This window comes from Pongo pygmaeus, chromosome 1 (genome assembly GCF_028885625.2).
Source record: "Pongo pygmaeus isolate AG05252 chromosome 1, NHGRI_mPonPyg2-v2.0_pri, whole genome shotgun sequence".
NCBI lineage: Eukaryota > Metazoa > Chordata > Mammalia > Primates > Hominidae > Pongo > Pongo pygmaeus.
Genome location: NC_072373.2, coordinates 120,387,539 through 120,408,848, shown reverse-complemented (window position 1 = coordinate 120,408,848; position 21,310 = coordinate 120,387,539). Strand labels below are relative to the sequence as shown.

Here is a 21,310-nt window from a genome sequence, read left to right as displayed (position 1 = left end):
ATGCACCATATTACCGACAGACCACAACACTCGTATTTCAAAAGCAATCACCTAGTTTCTGGGCTTGCCAAATCTTATGGTCATTAAGTCGCCTTGGCCCTGGCATATCTTGATCATGAATAGAAGACAGACTTTATTTTCTTGTATTTTTTTTGGGGGGATATTACCATTCAAGAAGAAATAGCCTCACCTCATCTGAGTCATCATGATAACCACTTTTATTAGTGTGGGAGGCTGTGTCCAAAGCATCCACACCATCCACGCCATTGGCCTCTGCATGCTGCTGCAGGACAGAGTATCGATGCACCAGGAACCTGTGAACAGAAACCTCCTTAACACTCGGTGGTACACAGCAGGGGTGCATTTCTTACAGGACTGTGGACTTTCTCAGTTTTATACACTCAGGAATGCATCACAGACACAGAAAGCACAGTCCATGGTTGACATACAAAAAATGTAAGACATGAGAAGATCTGGGCCTGATTTTTCAGGAACAGTACTGCAAGTACCTAGTTTTTGCCAAGAGTAGACTCAGCCAATATGCCCTAGATCAGCCTTCTGGCTTGAACTCAGTACCTTGGATTGACTTCTGTGTTCCTTACCTTCCCCCACAGACATATTTCTTCACAACGAGCACTCCTGCTACGACTGTGACCAGCATCAATCCCACGATGGCCAGGATAATTGGAACAGAATTTGACTTGGAATTCTTGAGAAATTAAAACACAAACACACAAGTTTTAGGCATGCATATCCTAGGACTGAGGTCAAGGCAGCCACTCATTCCCCTCATCTCTCTGTGAATGATCTGCAGTCCTGATGCACTTAATGATGGCTCTTTTCCAATCCCCCAAGATGAACCATTTCAGTGTTACCAGGAGAATATCATAGCTGGCAGAGAGTCATCTTAGCTCCAACTGCCTTGAACCTTCAAATTCTGTGGCTTAAATGTCAAAGTTACACTGGAAGCCTGGGCAACTGCCTAGATCAAGTACGATTACTCCATACTACCACTCTTCACAAGTCCTGGGGTTAAGGGTAGAGTAGGAAAGGGAGACTACTATAACAGTGGGCCGAATGACTCTAGAACAGGGCCATTATCTGGGAAGAAGCTGTGTCAGAAGAACCAGGCAGGCCATTATATGACACCAAGATTTATTTGTTTACTTGATTTTGTATACATTGTTACAAATAAGCCTTATCATATCATTGTTTGCATGTGACCTACCTGCTTCTGGGTGGGAAATAGGGAGTGTGTGTTTTCAATGTATCCCAGAGGAGGCGGAGCTGGATTCTAGGACAAGCTGTGTCCCTGTGGGTGGGAGTCCTGTGCAATCACACACACGAACACTCTGAGGAGAGTCACCAGGAGCCCAGGACAAGAGTGTACAGAAGGAGGAACTCGCCCCCTTACCAATACACACACCCACACACTCCTCTCCCATCATCTCCTTAATCCCACCCCTTGTCAGTCCCTCATCCCTTAGAACAGCAGAGAGGAGGGACTGCAGGTGATCCAGCTTGACCTCTCCTATTATGAATTGGGAAACGGGCCTGCTGTTTAGCATCTGAAGTCATGCTGCTGGTCTAGTGTTTCATTATCAAGAGGTTTCCTCTTTACACATCTCCAGTTCGACAGGTAGTTCAGTGCTACAGATTTGGATGCAGCCTCATAACCTTTTTTTTTTTTTTTTTTTTTTTTTAAATTGAGACAGGCTCTCACTCTGTCACCCAGGCTGCAGTGCAGTGATATGATCATGGTTCACTGCAGCCTTGACCTCCCAGGCTCAGACGATTCTCTCCCCTCAGCCTCCTGAGTAGCTGGGACTACAGGCACACACCACCACATCCGGCTTGTATTTTTTTTGTAAAGATGGAGTTTCTCCATGTTGCCCAGGCTGCTCTTCAACTCATAGCCTCAACTGATCTCCCCACCTCAGCCTCCCAAAGTGCTGGGACTATACAGGAGTAAGCCACCATGCCCAACGGGTAACTTGCTTCATTTAAATCAAAACCAGCCCATTACCATAGCTCAATTTTTCACTTTGAACATACTTAACATGACTTGGTCAAAGATCCACCCTACCTGTTGCCCAGTGCTCTTCTCTTCCACACATGCACAACTCCGGCCCTTCACAGACAACCTTTTTTTTTGGGTACGGAGTCTTTCTCTGTTGCCCAGGTTGGAGTGTAGCAGCATGATCTCGGCTCACTCAACCTCCACCTCCCAGGTTCACACGATTCTCCTGCCTCAGCCTCCCGAGTAACTGGGACTATAGGTGTAAACCACCACACCCAGCTAATTTTTGTAATTTTAATTTTTGTATTTTTAGTAGAGACAGGGTTTCACCATGTTGGACAGCCTGGTCTTGAACTCCTGACCTCAGTGATCCACCCACCTTGGACTTCCAAAGTGCTGGGATTACAGGCGTGAGCCACTGTACCCAGCCCACAGACAACCTTTTTGAGTTTTCCTAAATGACTCTCAGCCTCAGAAATTTCCACAACTGTATGATTTTAAGAATTTTACAACTTTACAGAATATCATCCCCCGACCCTCAATAAGAAAAGAGCTTTCAGTAGGGTGAGCTTATCACTGGGTTACATGACCCATCCTTCATGCTAACAACTTCCTGTATAAAGGGAAGCCTGAGAGAAGTAGTTTGACCACTTTGTATCGGTAACAAAACTCTTGATGCTTTAACTTTGATTTTTCTTGGCAGAACACAAAATCCCATTTGTACCTGAAAACTAGACCTATTTTAACATACCTGTTTTTCCGGACTCAAAAAGTTGCTTGTGCATTTCTTTTTCAAGTCTTTTACTTCTCGAACTGGATTTACCCCACCCTGGCATTTGTCCCCTGGAATTTTCCGGTACCTACCAGGCAGAGAAGATTTGGTAACAGAAGATAAGGATGTATTCCTGGGTACCTGCCTATTTCTTGGAAACAAGATTTGAAAAGCTACCGAAAAGCTTCCCATCCTTATGTCATCTTTCAGGCCTGGGGGGAATGTCCACAGGAATGTTTTGGGGGATATTTTGTGTAGTTTCAGGCCTTAAGCAAACTAAGCATCTCTGTCCCCTGCTGTCAGAAACATGCCTGTTCTTTCTACCTAAGAGACTATGCCAAAGAAATCTGACCCCAAAAAAGCTCATTAACAAGTGATACAAAATGGGAGAGGGGAAGTTATCAGGGGAGCGAAGTAGTGAGGCCCTTCTAGAGAAGCACTGTCCAATATGGTGGCTACTTAAATTAAAATTGATTAAAATGAAAATTTCAGTTCCTCGGTTACACTAGTGTCCACAGCTATGTGTGGCTAGTGACGATCATATTGGGCACAGCAAATTACAGAACACTTCCATCACCAAAGAAAGTCCTATCAGACAGAGCTCTCCCTGGCTGTGCCTAAACTGTGCCAAACGAGTGATGGACGTTCATGGTGGATGGGACGCTTCTGTCGTTCTGCCTGTGGGTCCCTCGCCTCTCCTCCCTTTCTGGGGGCAGTGGGCAGGAGGCAGGGGTGCAGGATCTGGCCGAGCTTGTTCTCCTGCCCTCTGCCTCGTGGTGTTGGTGGGGTTGAGTCCTCTGACACCAAGCACCCATGGCTCACCTCCTGTAGTTGACCCTTGAAGGAGGCCTTCACATCCTGCCCCTCCCCAACCCCGCCAAAAATAGTGCTCTAAAGTAGGGCTTGGATCTCAGTGGAGAGAAGCAGCTTTCACTCTGAACAAGAACACCTCATCCATCATGACAAGGGAGAAAAGGCCACCTCACCCATTTGTTGTTAGGTGTTCTTCTCTTCCGTACAGACAAAACTCCAGGTCGTGGCCCTTCAGTTCTGGCTGTTCCACACACTTGGAGTCATTTTCTGGACGGTAGTAGCCAAAATCACTGCAAGAGTCAGCAAATAAAATACCTTTCAAAGCAGCTGGAAGACTGTAAGTGACTAGCAACGAAGGGTTATGTGGGGTAGTGGATGGTGAACATTCCAGTCTTGGGTTGTTGGAAAGTAGCTCAGAAGTCCTGTGACACCTCTGAAGGAGGTCGATTTAGGAAAACAGACATGGAGAGGGCTTTTTTTTTTTTTTTGAGATGGAGTCCCGCTCTCTCGCCTAGGCTGGAGTGCAGTGGCGTGTTCTTGGCTCACTGCAACCTCCGCCTCCGGGTTCAAGCGACTCTCCTGCCTCAGCCTTCTGAGTAGCTGGGATTACAGGTGCGTGCCACCGTGCCTGGCTAATTTTTTATTTTTAGTAGAGAGAGCGTTTCACCATGTTGGTCAGGCTGGTCTCGAACTCCTGACCTTGTGATACGCCCACCTCGGCCTCCCAAAGTGCTGGGATTACAGGCATGAGCCACCGTGCCCCGCCAGAGAGGGCCTTATTAAGGAAAAGAAGCTTATGGGTCAGGCCTGGTGGGGGTAGGACTAGCTAGGGCCCCAAGGCTGTGCACTGCAGGCAGCTCAGGTGCAGGGAGGTGACTGATGCAGCCTGCAGGGGGGTGGAGACTCACACAGAAACCTCAGCAGCAGCAACAGCTCCCAACTCAGGGATACTTGGCAATTCTTTTCTTTTCTTCCCCCTCCCCGCTTTTTTTTTGAGACAGGGTCTCGCTCTGTTGCCCAGGCTGGAGTACAGCGGCATGAACACTGTAGCTTCAACCACCTGGGCTCAAGTGATCTTTCCACTTCAGCCTCCCAAGGAGCTGGAACCACATGCATGCACCACCATGCTCGTCTAATTCTTTGTAAAGATGAGGTCTTGACACATTGCTCAGGCTTGTTTTGAACTACTGGGCTCAAGTGATCTGTCCACCTCAGCCTCCCAAAGTGCTAGCATTACAGGTGTGAACCACTGTGCCTCGCTAATTTTTGTATTTTCTGTAGAAAGGGTTTTGCCATATTGCCCAGCCTGATCTCAAACTCCTGAGCTCAAGAGATCCACCTGCCTTAGCCTCTCAAAGTATGGATTACAGGCATGAGTCACTGCGCCCAGCCAGCAATTCTTTTCCTTACCTCCAAATGTCATTATGTTGCCCTTGCGGTACCCGGCAAATTTTTCTGTCTTCCCCATTTCTGTTCCTCTTAGCTTCTTAGATAGTCTTTACCTTCCATGTGAACACCTTTTTCTGTCCTCCATTCCACCCCATCTTCCATAGTGCCACCCACTGCTCTCCTTTTCCTGTTTACCCCAAAGAAACAATATCTGCTGACAATCTCCAGGGCTGACTCCATGAGCATCCTTGGTTCCCCTCCTCCGACCTGCCCTGGGGCCTTGCTTCCCTGAGTATGAGGGGAACAATCAATCTCTCCCACTCAGCTGGCAGCGTCTCCTTAGCCTGCAAGTCTTGACCTTAGAAATTACTTCCTTAACCCACCTCTCCCTTACTACCCACATTTCTCAAAAGAATATTTTTTTACTTGTCCTAGTTTACTCATTTATTTTTCCTTCCATGCATTTTGGCTTCGACCCCTTCTGCAACTTTGAAAATAAGTGCCTGGGCCGGGCGTGGTGGCTCATGCCTATAATCCTAGCACTTGGGAGGCTGAGGAAGGAGGATTACCTGAAGTCAAGAGTTCAATACCAGCCTGGCCAACATGGTGAAACCCCGTCTCTACTAGAAATACAAAAATTAGCCGGGTGCAGTGGCGTGTGCCTATAATCCCAGCTACTCGGGAGGCTGAGGCAGAAGAATCGCTTGAACCCGGGAGGCGGAGGTTGCAGTGAGCCAAGATCGCACCACTGTACTCCAGCCTGGGCGACAGCACGAGACTCCGTCTCAAAAAAAAATAAAAATAAAAATAAAAGAAAATGAGTGTCTGCAGTGCCCCCAAGGCTCAATAATCATCAAATTCAGTGGAGCCCTCTCAGGTCTCATTCTCCCAGACCACCCATTCTGCAGCATCTGACATATGTTGTGCCCCTGCCCACCTTGGCATTGGTAAAGCTGCACTCATCTGTTTCTCTGCCCTCTGCTGCCCCTGCCACTGCTTGCTCTTCTTTCTTCCTAATCCATAAATATAGTCTTTTGCCGGGGGCAGGGGGCAGGGGGCAGGTATAATGCATTCTCTTACTTTTTCTCTATCTGCTCTCCCTTAGTGATTATAACTATTTTTGGTTGCAACTAAAACTTCCAGGTTTTACCTCTCTTGAGTTCTAATCCTATATTTCAAATACATGCTGGATATCCCACCTAAATATGCTGACAAAACCTCAAAGAAATAAGAGGTTCAAAATACATCATGTTTTCTCCTTTGTGCCAGGCTCTCCTTATCATTTCCGTATTTGTCCATGATATTACCTTCCTTCCCACTATCTCAGTGGAAAATTTAGCCTGAGGATCCTCCTTCTGGGCCCTACTGACTTCTTTATCATGACTACTGTGACTTCCCCAATGGCCTATCCTCCAGGACACCCTTCCTTGATCGTGCTGTTGGTGTCTTTGCTTGCAGTAGTCCACTGGCATTGATGACCTGCTTTTTCCCAGATGCTCATGGTCAAATCCTACCATTTGTCAACGCTCAGCTCTGATACCACCTCAACAAGGCCTTCTTTGACCCACTTCCTTTCAGCTCTACATGAAATATCCTCTTCCTTTTCTAAATCCCCATGGCACCTGGCACCTTCTGTTTTGCAGCAAATTTTCCATTATCACTTTTCATTACCTGCACACAGCTGGTATTCAATGAGGATTTGGGGAATATGCGGATGCTGCTTGTATTTCAAGGTTTTTCTGGTAAGTATTTAGGAGACAGGGTATGGAGAACAAAAGATGCTGAAGATATCACCCCTCAAATAACAGGAGGAAATTCGGGTAAGAGTTTTAGGTATTCAATCAGAAATTTCTGGATTTTTGTGAGTACCCTTCTCACTCATAAAGGACCCACTTCCCAAACATGTGGGCTCTGGAGTTGGGATGCCAGTTTCACATCCCAGCTCTGCCACTTCCCATGGGCACATCAGTCATGTCCTCTCTGTTGTGAGGTTAAATGTAAATTGCTTAGGACAGTGCCTAGTATAAAGTTAGTGCTCAATAAATGTTAGCTGCTATCATGATTACTATATTATTATTGAATAGAATATGCTTCCAAGGAATTTGGGGCTTAATGATGGAAGCAAACCTATAAATAGTAATTAAAACATAGTAAGTGCTGTAACAGGGGAACTCTGGGGGTCTAGATGAGGGAAAGCCCATCTAGTGGTGATACCTGAGCTAAGTATGAAAGGCTAAGTGGGAAGTCGCCAGACTTGGGGGTGAAGGAGGGACTGTGGAAAGACTTTTCAGGCAGAGGAAGCATCATGTGCAGTGGCATGGAGGTCTGAAGAACCATGGCATTGCTGGAGAAGAGCAGAAGCACAGGTGAAGAGCTTGGCATATTTGGAGTCGAGGATAGGAGAGAACCCTTTAGAGTGGTAAAAGGTTTATCGATGACCTCCAGCCCTACTGGAACACCAAAGGTGATCCTTACTGAAACAGAGAAGGGAGGACCCTTAATCATGCCACACAAGGTGTGAGCCATGCAGGAGGAACCACACTGGGTCAGACCTGCATTTTCGTCAGACCTATATTCTATTGTCACCTGCGATTTGAGAGAACATGATGTAAAGGGCCATGGCTGCTATCTGCCTGCCTTCTTTGTCCAAATCCTTTAGGATCTACTTTTATCTTGTGTCAGTGTCTTTTGCAGGTAACAAGTTCCATAAGATTATCATCTGTGATGTGAAGCAGTTCCTCTTATTTGCCCAAAAATTACCTCATTTAAGCTATCCAGGGACTCATGCCCTTATATAATCAACTAACCCAATGCCAGCCAAGTAACTAATCCTTAAGTCTGGATGGTCCTGAACACTAGAGAGTCCACTTTGATGGCCTCTAAACCTTGATGGGACCATGACTATACTGATGTCATCTCTAGTCTCAGGACCAACCACCATCTCTCTGCCTTGATTCTTGCAGAGGTTCCAAAACCTAGTGTCCACCTGCTGAGCTCATGCTGTCAAGGGGTTTTTTCTTTCTTTCTCCCATCCAAGTACTAACCAGGCCCGACCCTGCTTAGCTTCCGAGATCAGATGAGATCGGGTGCATTCAGGGTGGTATGGCTGTAGACTCTTTCTTTCTTTCTTTTTTTTGAGACGGGGTCTTGTCATATTGCCCAAGCTGGTCTCAAACTCCTGAGTTTAAGCAATCCACCTGCCTCGGCCTCCCAAAGTGCTGGGATTACAGGCATGAGCCACCGTGCCTGGCCTCAGGCAGTTTTCTAAAGTCCAATTTCCTCTTTGCTCCTCTACCACTTCTTTTGGTGTTTTTGTCTTTTCATTTTCTACAGATTTTTGTTTGTTTTATTCTCTTATTTCTTATATCACTCCTCTCTTTCACACCACTGTCAACTCAGGATTTCTCGGGTTTGTTGCTGGTTCTGCCCAATAATTAACTGTCTAATATATGTTATCTGTCTCATTATTAACAATTCTGGTTTCCTTTCTCTGTGCCTCAGTTTCCTTGATAAGAAGCAGCAGTTCTCCACTCTTGGGGAAAAGGGTTTCAATTTTTTTTGGGACAAGAGTCTTGCTCTGTCGTCCAGGCTGGAGTGCAACGGCATGATCTCAACTCACTGCAACTTCTGCCTCCCAGGTTCAAGTGATTCTTGTGTCTCAGCCACCTGAGCAGCTGGGATTATAGGCGTGCGCCACCACGCCCTGCTAATTTTTTTTTTTTTTTTTTTAGAGACAGGGTTTCACCATGTTGACCAGGCTGGTCTCAAACTCCTGGCCTCAAGTGATCTGCCTGCCTCGGCATCCCAAAGTGCTGGGATTACAGGTGTGAGCCACCGCACCTGGCTGGATTTCAATATTTGTTAGCCCTATAAGAAAACTGTCTTTCACCTCTTCCAACAGGGAAAGGGAGACAGAGAAATCTGAGGAATGCTGATACCAGAGAAAGTCCTCCAGGGAACAGAGGCAGATGGAGGGCTGCTTGGTCACAACATAGTCTCGACCATTCTGACACACGGATGACTTGCGTAGCCGCAGAAACTGTTCTTTGTAGCCCAAAATGCAGCCATCTTCATAATCTTCAGGGTCTGTGGAGTGTGCCAGCCATATGGTATAGTCCTTCTCTTCACCTAAAGGAGAGACACACTGTTCAGGAAAGTGCACAGCACAGAACCCACCCACGGGAGGCAGCTGCCAGGCTATAGGAAGAACAAGGAGAGGGAAAGTGGGAATGTCTGACTCAACCTATTCCTTCATTTTGGAATTGCAAACAAAAAGTTACACTAGTCTAGAGCCTACTAGCAATCGCATTTCTTCATGCCAAAAGAGTATTCTTTCCATCTCAACATCCATCTGAGGATTAGGAAAAACCCTATTTGTTTTGAAGTGGGAAGCTGGATAGAAAATCTCTCAAGTTCCTTCCAAACTAAGAGGCTGCTGTGTGTGTCTTGCACACCTACGCCCTTAGTCAGTAGGAGCTGTCAGAGGTAAGCAACCAGATATTCTCCACTCAGGGCCAGGGAGCTCTCTGTTTAGGACAAGATACTAATTAGCCAAGAGCACAGGTTCAATTTCACCATGTGTTCATTGGCTTAAGGCAGAAGGGAAAACATCCTCTTCCTAGACTTCTAGCTCAGTTGACCGGCTCTCAAATGCAGATTGCTGATAAACCTAGTTTCTGGCTTAGTATGTTATATCATCTACTGGAAAAATGACTCAAAGGCTGTGACCTAAAGACAGTGGATTAGGTTTTATCCTTTGGGATATGAAGACCAGCATACAGCCTGCTAAAGAGCAGGTGCTTAACAAATCTTTTAATGACATTACACTTTAGGGGTAACTGGAGAACTGCCTGCTGAGGGGAGAACTCCCAAGCCAGCTTCTGTACAGCCTACTGAATGGATTTAGATGACAGCGACCCTCAGGCATTAAATCTATTTGAACGTCTTACGGAAAAGTAAGGTCCAAACCAAGGGTCTGCTCCTTCAGGAGTCACGAAATCAACACGCTGAGGAAATGAGCCCATGACAGTCTCAAAGGACCAAATTCAACTAAAGTGTCTAGAAATGTTAAGTCTTTTATTGTATTATGCCAACACTTAACTACAGGTCATCCTTTTTCCAGTGTTTTTCTTTATCCCTCTTCTTTTTTTTTGAGATGGAGTCTTGCTCTTGTCGCCCAGGCTGGAGTGCAATGGCATGATCTTGGCTCACTGCAACCTCTTCCTCCCGGGTTCAAATGATTCTCCTGCCTCAGCCTCCCAACTAGCTGGGATTACAGGCACCCGCCACCTTACCTGGCTAATTTTTCTATTTTTAGTAGAGACCGGGTTTCGCCCTGTTGGCCAGGCTGGTCTTGAACTCCTGACCTCGTGATCTGCCTGTCTTGGCCTCCCAAAGTGCTAGGATTACAGGCATCAGCCACCGCGCCCGGCCATTCCCCTTATTTCTTAGTATAATGCCAGCACCTTTGTTTGGCAGTGAGGTTAGGGTTTGCTTGTGACACTTTGGGAACACTGTGCAATGAACATTGTGAATCCTTTTCTGAAGCTATTTTCTGGGCCTTTAATATTGCTTAATGTTGAAATGGTAATATTTTGGATATATTAAGTTTATTTTATTAATATCACCTTTCTTTTTACTTTTATAATGTAGCTGACAGAATAATTTAAATGACATATGTGGCCCTCATATTTCTCCTGGACAGTGCTAGCACCAAGGAGGAGGCTGTTTTTCTGATGCCATTCCATTACTTAATCACCCACAGAGAACATCTGTCAATCCTCTTTCATATGCCTATGCATCTGCTGATTCCAGCTAAAAGAAATTAAACCATATTGATTATTTAGGAAAATGGGCTTACAAGTTTCTGGTAGAAAAGGTCAAAGGAGACACTCACAGTTCCTTTCAAGGATATCTTTAAAATCAATGGTATAGGAGACCCACTGGCTGGTCAGGAAAGATTCTGTGAAGCCCCAAATGCTGATATTCATGGACCTAGCTCCAGGTTCTGAAGCTAGGCCAGTGAAATAGATGGGGTCCCTGGTGAACGTGTAGGTTTGCCAGCATTGACCTTCGTCTGTGGAGAACCTGAAACCACAATTAGAGAAAGATCATGACAGAGGATCAATGTGTACTGGGAATTCAGAAAACCACTCTGGCTTGTTGATCCCAAACCAGACAAAACCCCTTACATTTAGGTGATGGCTTATTGGCTGACAACCATTTTAACTTTTCTTTTTTTTTTTCTGGGATGGTGTCTCGCTCTGTCACCAGGCTGGAGTCTCGCTCTATCACCAGGCTGGAGTGCAGTGGTGTGATCTTGGCTCACTGCAACCTCTGCCTCCTGGGTTCAAGTGATTCTCATGCCTCAGCCTCCTGAGTAGCTGGGATTACAGGCACATGCCACCACACCCAGCTAATTTTTGTATTTTTAGTAGAAATGGAGTTTCACATGTTGGGCAGGCTGATCTTGAACTCCCGACCTCAGGTAGTCTTCCTGCCTTGGCCTCCCAAAGTGCTGGGATTATAGGCGTGAGCCACCGCACCCGGCCAACTATTTTAACTTTTAATGTCTGTGGTTAACAGGATAAGGAAAAGAGATTTGTTCAGAGAGAATATGAAAGTAAATACCTTTACAGAAATTATTTCAAAGGAAAGACAGGAGAGTGACCCAGGTAAGAACTGGCTTTTAAATTAATAAATTTAAGGCTGGCTGTGGCTCACGCCTGTAATCCCAGAATTTTGGAAGGCTGAGGCAGGTGAATCACCTGAGGTAAGGAGTTTGAGACCAGCCTGACCAACACGACAAAACCCCGTCTCTACCAAAAAACAAACAAACAAACAAAAAAATCCACAAAAATTAGCTGGGTGTGGTGGTGCATGCCTGTAATCCCAGCTGCTCAGGTGACTGAGACACAAGAATCATTTGAACCTGGGAGGCGGAGGTTGCAGTGAGCCAAGATTGCACCATTGCACTCCAGCCTGGGTGACAAAAGCGAAACTCCAACTCAATAAATAAATAAATAAATAACAATCAAATTATTTTATAAGAACTTATACTTCTTTTTTTTTTTTTTTTGAGACGGGATCTCACTCTGTCACCCAGGCTGGAGTGCAGTGGTACGATCTCAGCTCATTGTGGCCTCGACCTCCTCAGGTGATTTTCCCACCTCAGCCTGCCAAGTAGCTGGAAGCAAAGGCGTGCACCACCACGCCCAGCTAATTTTTCTTTTTTTTTTTTTTGTGGAGAGAGGGTTTTGTCACATTGCCCAGGCTGGTCTTGAACTCCTGGGCTTAAGCGATCCACCCACCTTGGCCTCTCAAAGTGCTGGGATTACAGGTGTGTGCCACCGCACCCAGCTCAGAACTTGTACTTAAGAAGTCATTTTCAATCTAGAGTGCTTGAACACTTCCATAATAATTTTGTAGACAGAAAGAATATATATATATATTTTTTTTTTGATTGAAACAATATTAGAGACAAGGTCTCCCTATGTTGCCCAGGCTGGTCTTGAACTCCTGGGCTCAAGCGATCCTCCTGCTTTGGCCTCTCAAAATGCTGGGATTACAGGCATGAGCCACTGCGCCCAACCCAGAAAGAATGTTTTTAAGAAGTGACAAATATGTTAGCTAGAGGCAGTCAGAAGAAAAAACAATGCCATTTAATCTGAGTTGCCAATTAAAAGCAATCCTTTCTAGAATCTTATCTATAGTTCTGTCAAATGCAAAAATTTGAATTATAGTCTGTAACATCCCCCCAATAAACTGAAGAACATTCCCCCAGTTGCCCTCTATGCAGACAGTGTGTGTGAGATGAGTTCACGCATACTTAATCACATTGATAGGACGGCTGCTGTGCTCAATGGCCACAATGATGCCTCCAGAATCCAGGATGGTGTAATAGTGGGGTCCTTCCAGCATCTTTGTCCAGGAATAACCCCCATCATCTGAGATGTACACATCTGGAACCATCACTGAGATGGCATCCCCCACGCTACCTGCAATACAATCCGCCATCTCATTAGCACAAATAGGCAATGAAACAGAGAGCATTTACTCCAGAGAGAATAATGTTGAATGAATTTATTCTGATTATTTCCCATCAAGCCTCTTTTAGTAGGAAAGAAACCACCAAAAACTTGGGAGAAGTTGTGTTGCTCTCTCTGATAAAAGTTGATGAAAAACTCAAAGTGTTGTTATAATGTAAGAAATTCTACCAAAGGAATGTAAAAGCATCCACAGTGTTTCTTCTCAGAGCGTTCAAAGCCTGCGGCTGAGTTTCAGTGTGCTCAGCCACTGTTCCAGTTGGAGGTGGTGAGTGGGAGTTTCCTTACCATGAGCAATGACAATGCCCACGGCATTCGGCTCTGAGAGTGGGGCCATTGGAACATTCAGTTTCTGGGAGATGCTGTAGGAAGCATGAATATGAAGGCTGCACTGTGAAAAGAAACAAAAGCTTAGATTAGAACCAAAGATAAAGATACAATTTCTTGAATCATTTCACAAAGCCCTTCCAATAAAGCTTTAAGTTAACCCAGACCTAGGTAAAAGTACCATCTTAACTATTTATTTACTATTTAGGTGTATAGTTCAGTAGTGTTAAGTATGTTCACATTGTCGTACAACCACATCTCTAAACTTTTTCATCTTTTAAAATTCAATCACCAATTAAGCAACAGTTACCTACTTCTTCCTCCTCCCAGCTCCTGGAAACTACCATTTTACTTTGTGTTTTCTACGATTTTTACCATATTACTTTGTGTTGGCTACTCTAGGTAGCTCATATAAGTAGAATCATATAACATTTGTCATTTTGTGTCTGACTTATTTCACTTGGCATGATGTCCTCAAGGCTCATCCATGTTGTATTAATAGCATATGTCAGAATTTCCTCCCTTTTAAAGGCTAAGTATTATCTAAGTGTGTGTGTGTATCTGTATCCACACACACCCCACACTTTATTTACTCATTTATCTGTCAATAGACACAAGTTGCTTCTACCTTTTGGCTATCATGAATAATGTTGCTATGTACATGGTTGTACAAATATCTTTTTGAAACCTGCTTTCAACTCTTTTGGATGTATACCCCAGAAGTGGAATTGCTGGATATGATAATCCTATTTTTAATTTTTTTTAAGAACTACTATGCTGTTTTCTGTAGCAGCCGCACCATTTTACATTTTCACCAAAAGTGCACCAGGGCTCCAATTTCTCCATACCCTTGCCAACACTTTTTAAAATAGTAGCCACCCTAATCTGTGTGAGGAGATACCTCATTGTGGTTTTGACTTGCATTTTCCTAATGATTAGTGATGTTGAGCCTCTTTTTATATGCTTGTTAGTCACTTCTATATTGTTTTTGCAGAAATGTCTATTCAAGTTCTTTGCCTATTTTTTATTCAGGCTATTTGTTTGTTGTTGAGTTGTAGCTCAGTGGCATACTCTTGATTCTGAAATGTACTACAATATCTGGAAGCAAATATTTCCTCATGGGTAACCTGTCTCCGTTTATTTTATTTTTGCATTACATCAAAGCCTCTGACCAATGTTTAAAGGCTGACTCTACAAAAATGAACTTGATAAGCACCTGATATACTTCAGACACTGTACAAGACGTGATGCTGGTTCAAAATAAGATCCAGTCTTGTCTTTAAGAAACTGGTGTCTTAGGCTCCAGGCCCACTCTCACAGACCCAGCCAAGTGGACCCCTGCATCAGGCCAGCCCCTGCAGGCTCAGGGTAGGGCCCACCCCTGCACCAGGCTGGCTCCTGCAGATCTACTTACCGGGCTCCAGGTGTTTCACCTGAAGACCCACTTAAAAGGTCCACCCTAGTGGATTCCACTGCCAGGCCTGCCGCAGAGGACCCAACCTCCAAGCTACCCCCAAAGACCAAGGCACCAGGCCCACCTACCTGCAGAACCTGTCAGCTGCCCCCCAAGAATCTCCGGATGAGCTACCTGGTAAGGGCTTCCCCTGCTGAAGCCATCCGTAAAGGCCTATGTGTGTAAGGGGACACATAGGCTGAAAGTAGAGATAAAAAAAAGATATTCCACACAAATGTAGCCAAAAGAGAGCAGGGGTGGCTATATTTATTTATTTATTTTTTTGAGACGGAGTCTCGCTCTGTCACCCAGGCTGGAGTGCAGTGGTGCCATCTTGGCTCACTGCAAGCTCCACCTCCTGGGTTCATGCCATTCTCCTGCCTCAGCCTCCCAAGTAGCTGGGACTACAGGTGCCTGCCACCACGCCCGGCTAATTTTTTGTATTTTTAGTAGAGACAGGGTTTCACCATGTTAGCGAGGACGGTCTTGATCTCCTGACCTTGTGATCTGCCCGCCTCGGTCTCCCAAAGACCTGGGATTACAGGCGTGAGCCACCGCGCCCAGCCAGGGGTGGCTATATTTATATCAGACAAAATAGACTCTAAGTAAAAAACTATCACAAGGGATAAAGAAAGTTACCACACATTGATAAAGGTGTCAATTCATCAAGAGCATACAACATTGGTAAATATAAATGCACTCAACATTAGAGCACCTAAATATATAAAGCAAACATTAACAGAGCTGAAGGAAGAGGTAGACAACAATACAATAATAGTAAGGGACTTCAATACTTAATTTCAACGATAGATAGATCATCCAGACAGAAAACCAGTAAGGAAAGAGCAAACTTGAACTAACACCATATAAATGGACCTAACAGACATATACAGAACATTCTATCCAACAGCAGGAGAATATACATTCAAGTGCACAGAGAATATTCTCCAGGATAGTCCATATGTTAGGCCACAAAACAAGCCTTAACAATGTAAGACTGAAATCACCTCAAGTATCTTTTTTTTTTTTTTTTTTTTTTTTTTGAGACGGAGTCTCGCTCTGCCGCCTGGGCTGGAGTGCAGTGGCGTGATCTTGGCTCACTGCAAGCTCCGCCTCCCGGGTTCAAACAATTCTCTGCCTCAGCCTCCTGAGTAGCTGGGATTACAGGCGCCCACTGCCACGCCCAGCTATTTTTTTTGTATTTTTAGTAGACACCAAGTTGGTCAGGCTGGTCTTGAACTCCTGACCTCGTGATCCACCCACCTCAGCCTCCCAAAGTGCTGGGATTATAGGCGTGAGCCACTGCGCCTGGCCTCAAGTTCTTTTCAACGACAACATTATGAAATTAGAATCAGTAAAAGGAGGAAAATTGGAAAATTCACATGAATGTGGAAATTGAACAACATATTCTTGAACAACTAATGAGTCAAAGGGAAATAAAAAAAAATCTTGAGACAAATGAAAAGGGAAACAAAACATACCAAAACTTAAGAGATGCAGCAAAAGCAGTTCTAAGGAGAAAGTTTATGGTGATAAATGTCTACATTAAGAAAAAAGAAAAATCTCAAAAATCTTAACTTTATACCTCAAGGAACTAGAAAAAGAACAAACTAAGCCCAAAGTTAGCAGAAGGGAGGAAATAATAACAGAGCAGAAATAACTAAAATCGAAGTTAGAAAAATAATAGGAAAGATCAATGAAACTTAGATTTGTTTTTTTTTTGACAAGATAAAAAAGTGACAAACTTTTAATTAGAATAAGAAAAAAAGAGAAGACTCAAGTAAAATCAGAAATGTAAGAGGGGACATTACAACTGATACTACAGAAAACACAAAGGATCCTAAGAGACTACTATGAACAATTATACATCAACAAATTGGATAATCTAGAAAAAAATGGATGAATTTCTAGACATATACAGCTTACCAAGACTGTATCATGAAGAAGAAATAGAAAATCTGAACATACTAATATGAGTAAGGAGGCTCAATCAGTAATCAAAAACCTCCCAACAAGAAAAGCTTAGGACCTGATGGATTCAATGGTGAATTCTAGCAAACATTCTTCAAAGAAGAATTAAGACCGATTCTTCTCAAACTCTTCCAAAAATTGAAGAGAATGGAACACTTCCAAACTCATTTTATAAGGGTGGTATTACCCTGCTACCAAAACCAGAAAAGGACACTAGAAGAAAACAAAATTACAGGTCAATATCTCTGATGAACACAGATGCAAAGATTCTCAACAAAATACTGACAAACTGAATTCAACAGCATATTAAACAGATTATATACCATGATCAAGTAGGATCTATCCGTGGAATGCAAGGATGGTTCAACATATGCAAATCAATAAATGGGATATGCCACATTAACAGAATGAAGGATAGAAATCATATCATCTTGATAAATCCAGAAAAAGCACTTAACAAATTTCAACACCCATTCATGATAAAAACTCTCAATAAATTAGGTATAAAAGGGATATACCTCAACATAATAAAGGCTATATGTGATAAGCCCACAGCTAATATCATACTCAAACAGTCAAAAGCTAAACCTTTTCCTCTAAGATCAGGAATAAGACAAAGATGCCCATTCTCACCACTTCTGTTCATTATAGTAATGGAAGTCCTAGCCGGAGCAATTACGTAAGAAAAAGAAATAAAAACAAAAAGCATCCAAACCAGAAAGAAAGAGGTAAAATTGTCTGTCTGCAGATGACATGAGCTTATATATAAAAAACCTTAATCTTTAAAGACTCCACCAAAAATCTGTTAAAACTAATAAATACAAAAAAGTTGCAGAATATAAAATCAACATATAAAAATACAATATACACTAACAACAAACTATCCAAAAAATAAATCAAGAAAATTCCATCTACAATAGCACAAGAGAAAAACTTAAAAAAAAAAAACAAACTTAGGGATAAATTTAACCAAGGAGGTGAAAGACTAAAAACTACAAAACATTGATGAAAGAAATTGAAGATGACAAAAAAAAAAAAAAGGAAATATATCCTATGTTCCTGGATTGGAATAATTAATATTGTTAAAATGTCCATACTACCCAAAGTGATCTACAGATTAAATGTAATGCCTATTATTTTGACTGTCTTTTTTTACTATTATATGGTTATAAATAACCCTCTTTCTGTGACAACACAGAACAATCCAAACACATTAATTAATTCATCAGATGTTTACTGAGTAACTGCTATATTTCAGGCACTGTTTTAGGTACTTAAGGTACATCAAGAACAAAACAACCAGTTGTGGTGGCTCACATCTGTAATTCCAGCTGAGAGGCTGAGGTGGTAGGATCACTTGAGGCCAGGAGTTCGAGACTAGCTTGGGCAACATGGTGAAACCCCATCTCTACCAAAAAGTACCAAAATTAGCCAGGTGTGGTGGTACACACCTAGCTACTTGGGAGGTGGGAGGATTGTGTGAGCCCAGGAATTTGAGGCTGCAGTGACCTATGATTATTCCACTGGACCCCAGTCGGGGTGACAGAGTAAGACTCTGCCTCTTAAAAAAAAATTCCAATGGTATTTTTCACAGAAATAGAAAAAATCCTAAAATTTATATGGAACCACAAAAGACCCTGAATAACCAAAGTAATTGCGAGCAAAAAGAACAAAGCTGGGGGTATCATGCTACCTAATTTCAAAATATACTATAGAGCTATAGTAATCCAAACAGCATGGTACTGGCATTAAAAACACAAACAGACCAATGGAGCAGAATAGAGAGCACAGAAATAAATCTATGCATTTATTGTCAACTTACCTTTGACAAAGGTGTCAAGAACACACAATGTGAAAAACACAGCCTCTTAAATAAATGGTGCTGGGAAAACTGAATATCTATATGCAGAAGAATAAATTTCAACCCTTCTTTCTTTCTTTTTTTTTTTTTGAGACGGAGTCTTGCTCTGTCGCCAGGCTGGAGTGCAGTGGCGCGGGCTCAGCTCACTGCAACCTCCGCCTCCCAGGTTCAAGCAATTCTCCTGCCTCAGTCTCCCAAGTAGCTGGGACTACAGGTGCACACCACCATACCCAGCTAATTTTTGTATTTTTGGTAGAGACGGGATTTCACCATGTTGGCCAGGATGGTCTCGATCTCCTGACCTCGTGATCCACCCTCCTTGGCCTCCCAAAGTGCTGGGATTACAGGCGTGAGCCACCACACCTGGCCTCAATCCTTATTTCATGTCATGTACAAAGATCAACTCAAAATGGATTAGAGACATAAATGTAAGACTTGAAACTGTAAAACTACTAGAAGGAAATATAGGGAAAAAAGCCTCTTGACATTCATCTGGGCAATGGCTTTTTGGATACGACCCTAAAAGCACAGGCAACAAAAAACAAAAACAGACAAATCAGATTGTATCAAACTAAAAAGCTTCTGCAAAGCAAAGGAAACCACCAAAAGAGAGAAGACAGACAATACACAGAATGGGAGAAAATATTTGCAAACCATACATCTTACAACGGGTTAATATCCAAACAAATCAGTAGCAAGAAAACAAATAATCCAACTAAAAAATGGGCAAAGGACCTGAACAGCCATTTATCAAAAGAAGACATATAAATGGCCAACAGGTATAGGAAAAAATGCCCAATATCACTAATCATGAGGGAAATACAAATAAAAACCACAGTGAGATATTATCTCACCCAAGTTAGAATGGCTACTATCAAAGAGATAAAAGGTAAGTATCCTCTCCCTCTCCCTCTCCCTCTCCCCCTCCCCCTCCCCTCCCCCTCCCCCTCCCCCTCTCCCTCTCCCTCTTTTCGGTCTCCCTCTCCTTCTTTTTTCGGTCTCCCTCTGTTGCCGAAGCTGGACTGTACTGCCGGGATCTCGGCTTGCTGCAACCTCCCTGCCTCGGGCTCCTGTGACTCTCCTGCCTTGGCCTGCCGAGTGCCTGGGATTGCAGGCGCGCGCCGCCACGCCTGAATGGTTTTTGTATTTTTGGTGGAGACGGGGTTTCGCCGTGTTGACCGGGCTGGTCTCCAGCTCCTGGCCTCGAGTGATCTGCCTGCCTCAGCCTCCCGAGGTGCTGGGATTGCAGACGGAGTCTCGCTAACTCAGTGCTCAATGGTGCTCAGGCTGGAGTGCAGTGGTGTGATCTCGGCTCTCTGCAACCTCCACCTACCAGCCTCCTGCCTTGGCCTCTTAAAGTGCTAAGATTACAGCCTCTGCCCCACCGCCACCCCGTCTAGGAAGTGAGGAGCGTCTCTGCCTGGCCGCCCATCGTCTGGGATGTGAGGAGCCCCTCTGCCCGGCCGCCCTATCTGGGAAGTGAGGAGCGCCTCTGCCCGGCCGCCCATCATCTGGGATGTGAGGAGCGCCTCTGCCCGGCTGCCACCCCGTCTGGGAGGAAGTGAGGAGCGCCTCTGCCCGGCTGCCCCGTCTGGGAGATGAGGAGCACCTCTGCCCGGCCGCCCCGTCTGGGAGGAAGTGAGGAGCGCCTCTGCCCTGTTGCCCTATCTGGGAAGTGAGGAGCGCCTCTGCCTGGCCGCCACCCCGTCTGGGAAGTGAGGAGCGCCTCTGCCCGGCTGCCACCCCATATGGGAAGTGAGGAGCGCCTCTGCCCAGCCGCCCCTTCTGGGAGGTGAGGAGCGCCTCTGCCCAGCCGCCCCGTCTGGGAGGTGAGGAGTGCCTCTGCCCGGCCGCCCCGTCTGGGAGGTGAGGAGCGCCTCTGCCTGGCCGCCACCCCGTCTGGGAGGAAGTGAGGAGCACCTCTGCCCAGCTGCCCCATCTGGGAAGTGAGGAGCGCCTCTGCCCGGCTGCCACCCCCTATGGGAAGTGAGGAGCGCCTCTGCCCGGCCGCCCACTCTGGGAAGTGAGGAGCGCCTCTGCCCGGCCGCCCACTCTGGGAAGTGAGGAGCGCCTCTGCCCAGCCGCCCTGTCTGGGAGGTGAGGAGTGCCTCTGCCCAGCCGCCCCGTCTGGGAGGTGAGGAGCGCCTCTGCCTGGCCGCCACCCCGTCTGGGAGGAAGTGAGGAGCACCTCTGCCCGGCCGCCCACTCTGGGAGGTGAGGAGCGCCTCTGCCTGGCCACTCCGTCTGGGAAGGGAGGAGCGCCTCTGCCCGGCCACCCCGTCTGGGAGGTGAGGAGCGCCTCTGCCCGGCTGCCACCCCGTCTGGGAGGAAGTGAGGAGCACCTCTGCCCGGCTGCCCCATCTGGGAAGTGAGGAGCGCCTCTGCCCGGCCGCCACCCCATATGGGAAGTGAGGAGCGCCTCTGCCTGACCACTCCGTCTGGGAGGTGAGGAGCGCCTCTGCCCGGCCGCCCCGTCTGGGAGGTGAGGAGTGCCTCTGCCCGGCCGTCACCCCGTCTGGGAGGAGGTGGGGAGCACCTCTGCCCGGCTGCCCCGTCTGGGAGATGAGGAGCACCTCTGCCCGGCCGCCCCGTCTGGGAGATGAGGAGCACCTCTGCCCGGCCGCCCCGTCTGGGAGGTGAGGAGTGCCTCTGCCCGGCT

At 45.4% G+C, this 21,310-nt stretch overlaps 1 protein-coding gene across 2 annotated transcripts in view; it reads right to left on the bottom strand.

The window, feature by feature from the left end:
• Window positions 1-21,310, bottom strand: part of SORT1 (sortilin 1) — a 95,702-nt gene that overhangs the window by 4,456 nt on the left and 69,936 nt on the right. For both annotated transcript variants that reach the window (XM_054464119.2, XM_054464211.2), the window contains exons 12-19: window positions 13,328-13,430; window positions 12,823-12,991; window positions 10,891-11,081; window positions 8,933-9,122; window positions 3,779-3,895; window positions 2,772-2,880; window positions 603-709; window positions 191-314 (exon numbers count right to left, since the gene is read on the bottom strand). In XM_054464119.2, coding sequence (XP_054320094.1) covers window positions 191-314; window positions 603-709; window positions 2,772-2,880; window positions 3,779-3,895; window positions 8,933-9,122; window positions 10,891-11,081; window positions 12,823-12,991; window positions 13,328-13,430 — 1,110 coding nt within the window. The remainder of the gene's footprint in view (window positions 1-190; window positions 315-602; window positions 710-2,771; window positions 2,881-3,778; window positions 3,896-8,932; window positions 9,123-10,890; window positions 11,082-12,822; window positions 12,992-13,327; window positions 13,431-21,310) is intronic.